General features: G+C 38.8%; 2 protein-coding genes across 2 annotated transcripts; one reads left to right on the plus strand and one right to left on the minus strand.

Annotated features, from left to right (window-relative positions):
• The first annotated feature begins 214 nt into the window (after positions 1-214).
• LOC112005019 (uncharacterized protein At4g00950) lies at positions 215-2,124 on the plus strand. Its single transcript, XM_024037266.2, has 2 exons — positions 215-990; positions 1,641-2,124. The coding sequence occupies exons 1-2, from the start codon at positions 370-372 to the stop codon at positions 1,716-1,718; spliced, it is 699 nt and encodes a 232-aa protein (XP_023893034.1). The 5' UTR covers positions 215-369; the 3' UTR covers positions 1,719-2,124.
• Positions 2,125-2,605: 481 nt separating this feature from the next.
• LOC112005020 (uncharacterized) lies at positions 2,606-7,082 on the minus strand. The gene is made up of 3 exons (XM_024037267.2): positions 6,892-7,082; positions 3,729-3,811; positions 2,606-2,913 (listed from the first exon to the last, which is right to left on the minus strand). The coding sequence occupies exons 1-3, from the start codon at positions 6,971-6,973 to the stop codon at positions 2,884-2,886; spliced, it is 195 nt and encodes a 64-aa protein (XP_023893035.1). The 5' UTR covers positions 6,974-7,082; the 3' UTR covers positions 2,606-2,883.
• Positions 7,083-11,074: the final 3,992 nt, after the last annotated feature.

Consider the following 11,074-nt stretch of genomic DNA (forward strand, 5'->3'; position numbering starts at 1 on the left):
TAAAATAAACCCCAAGGCCGTACGTAAGGTCAAAAAATAAGCACATGTTTTTTTAATGAAAAAAATTAAGTGAAATTCCTGCTTTGACGGCCATAATGAGTCATGAGAGATCATGATAACAATATTGGGTATGCACACTTTTTAACACTTTCTCATCAATAAAGGCATTGATCACTTAATCACTATAGATAATAACTGATGACTAAAACAGGTCAGGCCAGCCTTTTCTTTGAGGACTTTCCTCACTATTGACAATACACTTGCTCCTCTACATTATTGTCTTATTGTCCTCCATAAGATACTTGAGAGAAAAAAAACACAACACCAAAAAGCATAGAGAGAAAGAGATAGAGAGAGAGAGAGAGAGTCATGGGAAGTGAGGTAGAGCCAGAGCCAAGTTCCACACCAAAGCTACCATTATTCTCAATCCAAACCATGCAGTCACCAGATCCTTCAGGTATGCTAACCCCACCACTCCACACTTTAGCCTCAGTCCCTTTTCGCTGGGAAGATGAACCGGGTAAGCCTAGGCCTTGCACCGCTCTCACCACATTCACTACCCTTGACTTAGCCCCAAAGTTGGAACTACCTCCAAGGCTGTTGTTGGATACTAAATTGCCTTCACCCGACACTGTCTTGGAGGGTCCTTATGTGGGTAGGTCAAAGTTTCAGTCTTCTTCATTTAGAATCATTGGTGGAGAGTGCTATGGGTCTTTTAGCCATGAAAGAGGTCAGCTTGGGGCAATGGTTCTTAGCAAGAGAGGGATCAAGGAGAAAACTTGGTTTGGTTCATGGTGTAGGAGGATTTTCAAAGGTAAAAGAGAGGTTGGACTTGGAGGGAGTAGTCATGTCTTTCCATCCTCTCTGGATAAAGAGGTTGATAGTTGTAATGTGGGAGAAAGCAACAGTAAAACTGGCAAGATCACAAGGATTCGAAAGGTTCGAAGCTTATCTAGTCTCTCCACCAACGCCAAGTCTCATCACTTCTGGGTTAGTTTTTCTCTTATATCTTTTTGTTTTTTTGTTTTCCTTAATTCAATTTTATATTGGAGTACATGAAATCTTGGAGTTTCTATGTGATTTCTTCATTTTTTTTTTCCTTCATTCTTAACTCTGCTTGACCCAGCTTATCAATTCTGTTATGTATTACATTTATTTATGTGATTTTGATGGATAAGTAAACATTTAAGTTCTAATAATATTTAGCTGTCGGTCTGATTGTAAGTTGTTAATGGGATTGAAAACTATTGGCTTCTAAGACATAGTAGTTGTTGACTAAATTGACTCCTGGCCCTGGGGTGGCTAGTTGGGCCAAAAGCCTAAGCCACTACTACTAGATTGTCCCAAATCCTACTTAAGGTGGGTAGCTTGTTGAATACAACTGTAAAAGCCCTCTGCTTTTGCACGGCTGTCGTTTATGGAGAAAACGATGAATGTTGTCGGCTCGACTTTTAAGCAATCTTGGAGTCCAGGCCATGGCAGTGGTCAATTAAGCTTTTTTTTTTTTTTTTTTTTTTTAAATGGGTGATGAAATAAAGTTGATAATTGAAGAATTACTTAATTTTGATTTTTGAGTCTGATAATGAATACATTATTGTAGATGGTACACAAATCATAAATGTGTGTGTTTGTTAATGCAGGCAAAAATATATGATGGCCTGAAGCAGGTGGTTCCGTGGAGTAGTAGAAAAGTGAAGAAGGACATCCACGTGGTTTAAACTTGACACTTGATCAGACAACCTAAGGCTAAGATGTTCAAATCCAATGAAATCATGCTTCTCTTCGCTCCACCAGTTTTTTTTATTTAGCATTTATAATCTACGGAAAGATATTTATGGATTGGGCTCCTAGCAAACTAAATTATGTGTCGTCAAGCTATCACAACCATGCCAATAATGCTACTGGCGTAGGTGCAAATTATGTAGGTCTAGATTTTTATTTTTGTAAAAATGAAGAAAAGACTGAAAAGAAAGAAAGAGGAGAGCTCTGAAAGTACCGTAGTCTTTATCGTATGACTATGAGTTCTTACTTTGGTAGTTTCGTTGTATGACTTTCATCTAGTTCTATTATGAAAATGAGGTTGTATTAAAATGGTGTTCGCTGAAAAAAGTGAGGCTTTTACTATATGCTGTATGATTTTATTGCAAAAGCCGATTCCAGTTTCAGATTAATTGCAAGTCGCAACTCATACATAACAAACTAGAACTAATTTCCAATCAAGAAGCCAAAGCTTGCCAGGAACTACAGCCAATTCCAGTTTCTGAGTAATTGCAACTCGTACATTACAAACTAGAAATAATTTGCAATCAACAAGCCAAAACTTGCCAAGAGATTTGTGGTTACATAGCACTGGCCAATTTTTCCCATATGAAGATAAGCCACTTGTTCTAACGGGGAAAATAAGCCGAAGCTTGATTCAACTCAACAAGGTCTACAGTCTCCCAATTCAAAGTTAGGCTGCTACTAGAACTTTGGGCAAACAAACTAGTCTTAAACATTTTTCTCTTCAAAAGACACTGGGTGAAAAAGGATTACAGGAACAATATGAGCATCTCCTTGAATCAATTATACTTTAAAGCAATTTTAGACGCATGGCATCAATTCATTTATGGAAACAAAATTTATATCCAAGTAAACTACTGAATTTCCAAGTTGGACATAACAATGCATCAATGCGGGTTCAAATGAACCTTAACTCTTTGAAATAAACATGATAAACCTTCATATGCCTACACAAAATATGAAGATATTTGAAATGCATAATCATTTAAATCTCCACAAAACTCATAGAAGTGCGGCTTATTACATTGTTGATTAAAATAAAAATGAGTTCAAGGGAGTCAAGGATAATTGAAATTACTTCACCAATAAACCCCATCGCCCTTATTTCTTACCAGTCATACCCGCAACCACCTGTAATGATGCAAAACATTAGTATGGATAAGAGAAAGGGAGTGACCAGAATATTGGTTGATGTTAAATTTCTGGTTGCAATGTCATTTGTGCATCTCACACCTACAGCAGCAGTCACAAACGGATCCCACTGTGTTTTTTAGTTGATCAAACCCATCTAGGAATGAAGATTTTAACAAATCCATTGAATCAACTTCTTTTCCCCTTTTTCTTCTTATGTTTTTTGATAATATAAAAGAATAACATGCAACTCAAATAACAATCACAATGAGGCTGAATTTTTGCATCAATAAACAGTTGATCTATCCACTCTGACCCACCATGGGGTGTAACTAGTAAAACTTGTCTCTCTCTCTTTCTCTATCTCATCTTTTTCACCTCTCTTTCTTTCTTTGGATATTCAAGACAGCATAGGAGCAAACACCCAAAATTAGGTATATTTGTGTCGATGGAAAGAAGGAAGTTGACAAAACCAATGTTTAGCATGCAAGGATACTCTATAAAGGGCCATAGGCCCATAGACAAGTTGTGCTTATCCTTTCAAAAGAAAGTTACTTGAAGCAGCCAAACTATGAGCTGTTTCTAAGTGGGGCATGTTGCCGGTGAATAATGCTAAGGACATTCTTTTAATATCAAATCTTCCTAACTACTAGACTTCAAATTTTTAAATACCCTATCATCAAATGACTCAACTTAAAAAGAGCTTAAGTATGAAAATGATTACCAAAAACAAGCTAAAATTCACTAACTACAGAAAAAGATAATAGATACAGGTACAGGCATAAAGGAAACATATTGCAAAGTCAAATACTCACATCATTTAAAGCAGGCTGGGGAACTTGTTTGGCCGCTTCATAGGAGTCAAGAATGGGCCTTACAACAGCTGGAAGGAAGATTCCTAAAATTTTAACAAGATACCAGTAAGTTAAAGATAACCTTTTCCCCAGGAGAAAAAACCTAAAACCCAACAATTATTGGTTGTAAAAAAACCCATTCAATGCATGATCCATTAAATCATTAAAAAAATTGACTTCTCTAGCATATGAAAAAGGAACATTGTCTTTGCATGGGAACATCTTCTCCTTACAGTAAGGATGACTGTATAGGTCAGTGGCCCTTTCAGTCATTGTAAACTTTTATTTTACAACAAAAATTCACTTTGAGAATTGAGTTCAATTTAAGGATATCAGAGTCAATAGCAATTATACCTAGAATTCCTTGAAGTCAGCACAAAGCTGTGGAAAGATGGATAAAACCTAGACTTAACACCTAAGGTTGCCCCGGAGGCTAATCCAAGCCATTGGAAGAGAATTCCAATAAAAATTTCTATTAATTAAGCAAAGCACACCAATACTGAAGTTTGGGGCATTTAAATAAGGGTTCTTAAGTTACATCAATAAAGGAAAGGAAACAACCTCATAACTAAGTAAGAAAAGGCTATATCTTCATAACCAGGTAAGGAATGGTAATAACTCATTACCAATGAAAATAAAAACAAATTAAATTAAATTACAAAAATAAAATAAGATCTAATTTATCAGTCAGATCCAATGGAATTAGTCAGTATAAGTTGGGTCCAATGAGTAGCAGGCCTCCATTGTCCAACTATGTGATTGGGGGCCTGCATCTACTACCCACACCATGCGATTGTGCCAATAGGTGATCTTTCAATTGAGAAGATCTATCAACCTAAGAGACTAAGAGAAAGGTCAACCTATTTTATTTAGCTATTCAGTTAAAACAATGATTCGTTAATGTGTTTGAAGAAACCCTCCAATTCAATTGGTATTTATTGGTATTTTTTTCACGAAAAGCAAAGATGAGATACTGAAGTTTGGGGCATTTAGATATGTATTTTGGTATAGCTACTCAAGGCCAAATAACTTATTCATTGTTATCAAAATGATGGCCAAGGCCCACATGTCACATAAAAAAGCAGTTGCTAAAGTAACCCTAAAAGTTCTCTTGCTTTCATGAGCTCCAATTGTTTAACACATAGAGGGAACCCCCATTTTAGATTCCTTTTCCCAAAATAATCAAACAACAAGCTTAAGATATGGAATTTTCAGCCTCAGGTAGATGTAACCCATTATTACCATTCAAGTCCTCCGAAAGAACTGTCAACTCTTCCATGGATCCATCCCTTGGCTTGTTCACAAGTGTATATAATTTTCTTCTTCATATTTCTTCCTTATTGTACAAATTGTGTATCATGATCCACCACTATTATGATGCAAAACCAAATCTAACTTATCTCCTTGTCATTAAGAACTTGATACTGCGAACCATCTCTTCTAGGAATTCCACAAAGTGTCACACAGACCCAGTGATTCCCTGCATAACATACTATAGAATACCCTAATTTGCTTCTTTTTTTTTTTTTTCCCCTTTTTTTTTGGGTATAACATAGGAAAGCTTTCTAAAGAAGAGCCTTTTGGACTCGCCTTTAACTAGTAAAACCCAATGTTGGTAAAAGTGAGGGGCGCATTTAAGCGCAAAGGCCTCTTGAAGCCTAGGCACAAGCGCGCACTTTATTGAAGTGAAGCGCACATTTTTAAAAAATTTAAAAATTATTATTAATGAGAAATGCAACAATCGAATGATCAAATTATCATATAAATTGAAATAATTTATTTTATTTTATTTTGTTTTATTTATATATAATTCATATAACATTTAGATATGCCCTACTTTTGCAATTTTAACAAAAAAATTGCAAGTCAAGTCATTTTATTTTTTTGGATAAGCTAGATATGAGTACTTCCATGTAATATCCTTTCTTAAATCTCCTATATCCATAATGCCCTATGACTAATTAGTAATATTAGTTAATAATTTAATTACTTAATGACTATAACTCTATAAGAATTAGTCTGCTACGTTCAACATCAACCACTAAAGTAACTAAACAATTACCACATATATTATATCATATGTTTTTTTTTTCATGAATGAGCTAAGAATATGAGGACGTTGCAACATGGTAATTGGTACCAAGGAGCTAGGTGGGTTACTATTTCAAGGAGAAAAGATAAAAAATAGAGAAGAACTGGGAGGTGGTGGGTTGGGTTTTAGGACAAGTTATACTCAAAATATTTTTTTTTGATAAGTAAGTTACACTTAAAATATGCAAAATCAATGGTTTATATCAATAATGTCAAGATCCTATAGTTTTAATTCAGTTTTGGTTATATTTTTTGAAAATTATAAAAAAGCTCCAACAAGCGCGCTTTGAGCTTTTTGAAAAAGAGCGCCTAAAGCGCACTTCTTTGAATGAGCCTAGCTTTTGAGACAAAAAGTGCTGGAGCCTTGGGGCGCGCTTTTAACAACACTGGTAAAACCTATAGGCAATTGATCCCACCCGCTAGAACCAGTTGCCAACTTGCCAGATAATCCACCCCTGACAGGCTAAGCCGTTTCCTAAATTTGCAGTTATATCAGACAAATAATTTCTTATACAATAATCCAAAAACTTTAAATCCTACAATTGAACATGATTTGGCAGTTCAGCCAAGCTCATAAGACTTGGGATTATAAGCTTTTATTCAAACCCTCTTTTATCTAAATACACATCCTAAGCCTGATGTTTTGGGTGTTCTGTTTTCAGCCAACAACATAATAATTCCTAGGTTGTTAGTAAAGAAAATATTTCATTCAACTCATACTTTGTTTGAGCATATTGCTCCTAATACCCACAAAAGCAAAACCGCAAAACCATGCCCTAACCATTATCCATTGCACAATAAATCTCATTTTCAATCATATTAGTAACTTAAAAAGCAAAATCTCACCAAAAAAAGACTAATAATCATTGTTTCACTCACTACACAGCTGAATCAAACCTGGAAGAACCCTAAATTTGTGGAAAATAACTAGGCACGTAAAAATAAATCACCAAACCCTAAATTCAATACAATTTTGATAAAGTTTTGGACATAGGAGTATTAATTGGAATATTAGAGAGTAAAAAAAAATTACCATTAACACCAACTAGTAAGCAACAAGCTGCAAGCACTGGCTCATGCGCTACGAACCTCCTCAACGAATCCATTATTGCCATCTCTCTCTCTCTCTCTCTCTCTCACTTCTCGTTTCTCTTCGAAGTTCCTTTTGTCTGCGTCGAAATGGATCTGCTTCTTTTCAATTCTGCAAGAAAAATGACACGGTTTTTACGATTCGGGTCGGGCTTTATTCACGCAGCCGAATAGCAGGCCTCACGGCCCAACTCGCACCCAAGCCTCTCATCTATTTTATATATAATTTAAATTAAATTTTTTTTATTCCTTTATTAATTTTCAAATGCTATGTTATAGAATGTTTTCTTTGTTTTGTGAGAAGGTATTGGGTTTCTCTTGTTCCCTAACTTTTCAAATTGTTTTGTTAAATTAGGTAAAATGCTAGCTAAAAAAACAAAAAATTCCTTGTTTGAAAAAATAAAATAAAATAAAATTTCACAGCACCGTTAAAGGCCATTTTTATCTCTAGATCGTTACAAACCGTGGCTGAATGTAATGTGTTTTAGGGTATTACCAATTTTACTAGAGAAAAACCATTTCCATTTAAAATGGACATGTTTTGTGGTTGAAATTAAATATTAGAAATTTAGATGCATATCTAATGCCATGTCATTTGAATTTTTTTTTTTTTAAAAATTTAATAGTGACAATAAACACAAGATTTTTCAAGTTTGAAAATCAAAATATTGAAAGTGCTTCACAAATGTAATTTGTATTAATTGAATAATAAGTACAATTCTTTGTTTTTGATCCTTATAGTCTTTTACAAAAGAGTAATCTCCTAATTCTATTTTCTTGTAATCTTGACTAGTTGACTTGAACACAAAATGTCAAAGAATGTCTTTAAAACTGATGATGCCGAAAATATCAACAGTGAGTTGCACAATGCTCGTACCCTCGAAACGACACCTGCACAGAAAAAAGAGGACCTAACAGAGAGCACCGGTGTGGTGCCGGCCAAATACCCTCCGAAGGTCAAGTTAGAAAGAATGCTCACAACTCTAGAGTGCTAGAGAGGGTTAATTATGCGTACCTCGGCTTGTGAGGGCATTGGGGCTTTTATAGTGGCTTGAGGTTGACATTCCTTCCTTGGCGTGGAAGTCTTTTCCTTATAGGACTCTTCTTGTAGAATCCTTAACGTGATGAATAAGTCTCCTCTTTACGCGGAAGATTTTTACCAATTATACAAGATTTCCAGAGTCCTACTAGCGTAAGGACTCTATTTGGGCTTTTATGAGAATGGGTCAAAATATCCTTCATTAGGGGCTCAGCAGGCCCATGGATAACTAGCCCACCATTCGTCACCCTGTCCATATCCGGCCCGTTCACATCAGGTCCGTCCACAGGGGCCCGTGCAAATTATGGATCCGTTTATTTTAAGAGATACTTTCAACCTTTCAGTTGCCCCCTCACCCGATGGGTCCGTCAGCACTCATGAACGGACCCATGGGGTGACGAATCTAAAACTCGGTACGCCTGTCTGTAAATTTTCATCCGTACAATGCTGAGTCAGGAGCTGACGCATTAATGCATTGTGCCAAATGTCAGTCTGCCAGTGGCTGTTGTTTTGGAACGAGGCGTCGCTTCGTCTTCCGTGCACTCCCAGTATAAATATTAGTCCTCCGCCTCTCATTTCTTCACTTGCTGCTGGAAGAGATTTGTCAGAGCGAGTCCGTCACGTCTGTCAGAGCACAACCCGTTCACTCAAGCATCCGTCGCTCGTCGCATCCTACTTCAAGCTTCTGGTGAGTTATTTTATATCCGTCCTTTCCTTTTTCTTTTATTTGTGCTTAATGCGTCCGTCGTTATCTCCAACCCGTCAGAGTCTTAGGTTTTGTAATTATATGTAGGAAATGTCTAGTGCGTCAAGTAATCAGTCGGTCGTTCCCGACGGGGCGGACTACGAGGGGATATACCCGTCAGGTCCCAAAGACCATGACGTCTCGAGCGAGAGTAGTCCGTCGTCATCTTCCTCGTCCTCAACACATGAGGGCCTGGAGATGATTGAAGTCCAGGAGGTTTCAGATGACGAAGAACAAATAGTGAGGTCCGTCGTAGGGGTTGATGGACTTAGGGAGTTCATCTTGCCCCCAGAGTGGACGGTCCACGCTTTTACGTCGACCATCAAGGAGGGTCACTTCAATACAATAAGGGACCGCTACCAGATTCCTGACCATATCCCAATCCGTCTACCTTACGTGTCAGAGAAATGTTATTACGAAGGAGTGGACGGAGTGGGAGTGTACGAGCAGGTGCTAAAGGCTGGGTTGAGGTTCCCATTGAGTTCACTACACCGCGAACTCTTAAGCTACCTAGGCATATCCGTCAGCCAGGTTTCCCCCAACGCATGGAGAGTTTTTATCGCCATGGAGGTCCTGTACGGAGCTATGTCGGACGGAGCAAGGAGGCTCACAATAAGAGAGTTCTTCCATTGCTACCGTCCAGACGAAATAGATAAGTCAAGGGGTATGTACAGCTTCGTCCCTAGGAGTCCCGTTCTGAAAGTTATCTATGAGACCCCAGACTCAAATAGGGATTGGAAGAGTCGTTACTTCTTTATGGAAGGAGACGACTAGATGAGTCATCCAGGGGAGACAGACTTCATGCCCGTCGACACAGTTTGGGGCATTTTAAACTCATCTGGTATGGTCCGTCGTAAAACACTCCGTTCATTCATGTAACTTGTAATGTTTCTAACCTCCGTCTTCTATTTTGCAGTTTGACGGCATCCCCAAGTTACACTCGAGGAATTCAGTTTCCTTGAAAAAAAATTTTCCAAGACAACGCCAGAGGAGAGGACGTGGGCCAAGCTCGTCAACCTCGATACTATTCATTGGTATTGCGACGGTCCTGAACCCACTCCGGCGGCTTTAAAATACGAGAAAACGACCCGTCTGCGTAAGTCCGTCCACCTCATGCCCTTTTCACTTCTTTTTTTATCATTACTATTGCTCCATAATCCGTCATCCTTTTTCAGAGATGGAGGATGCCAAAAGACGAGCGGCCATAAGACTTCAAGCCGCGAAGAACAAGCAGGCCGGGACGGACCCCATGGGGACGGGCTCCAGTAAGCCCTCTTTAAAACGGAAGCTGCCCGTGAAGAGCGACCGTCCGCCTAAGCAGCCTAAGGTCCCTTTGGACCCGGTCCTCGGCTTGATGGCTGAGGGGAGCAAGTCAGTGCCTCCGTCCAAGCATGGTAAAGGTAAGGGGTTGATAACGGGTCAGCCAGGCGAGCAGAAAAAACCACCCGTTTTGCTCCGTGAGGATTCTAAGTATGCCTTGGAAAGGATGTCGTCGATCATCATTACCGACGACTACGAGGATCTTGGGAATCACTCGACGGAGGCTATGGGTGAGACGGCCCTCTTCAGCATTGCTCAGGTAATGGTCCGTCATCCCTATTCCATCCGTTCATCAATTTTTGTATTATATTTTGTTAACTTATTTTCGTCGAACTCAGGCTATGATCATGACGAAGGGCCTCATGGGACGGTGTCTCAACCATAAGACGACCATTGGCCGACTACGTGAGAAGGCCAAGATGACGGAGGGGGAACTGCTCGACCTGAAGGCCTGGAAGGTCACCCAGGAGAAAAAGCTGAGGATGGCCGAGACGGCCCGGGATGAGGCCGTTCAGCTGGTGGAAAATTTGAAAAAGGAGTTGGTGGACAAGGACAATGAAGTCCGTCGTGCCAAGGAGGACGCCGTACGCGAGTACCGTGACTCCAGTGAGGTTATCGCGGAGCTGAGTCTGGTTTATAACGACGGGTTCGACGATGCTCTCCGTCAGGTGAGGAGGTTGTACCCCGATCTAGACTTGTCCGCCGTCTCCGTCTTTGCCCCAGAACCGTCCGCTGCCCAGCCCGCTCAGTCGGAGGACACTGAAGCTCTTTTCGACGAGGATGGCCTCGTCCGTGAAGCTCCAATAGACCATACTGCTGCGGACAGCAAGGCTAAAGATGTTGAGGACCGTCCTGATGAAGAGGGAGACGAAGCTTAATTTTGTCTTGTAATAACTTAGTTATCTTTTTTTTTTTTTTTTTTTTTTTTTTTTTTTTTTTTTTTTTTTTTTTTTTTTTTTTTATTTTTTTTTGTTTTTTTATTTTTTTTTTTTTTTTTTTTTTTTTTTTTTTTTTTTTTTTTTT

The sequence above is a fragment of the Quercus suber genome, unplaced genomic scaffold (genome assembly GCF_002906115.3).
Source record: "Quercus suber isolate HL8 unplaced genomic scaffold, Cork oak 2.0 scaffold_8, whole genome shotgun sequence".
Lineage (NCBI taxonomy): Eukaryota > Viridiplantae > Streptophyta > Magnoliopsida > Fagales > Fagaceae > Quercus > Quercus suber.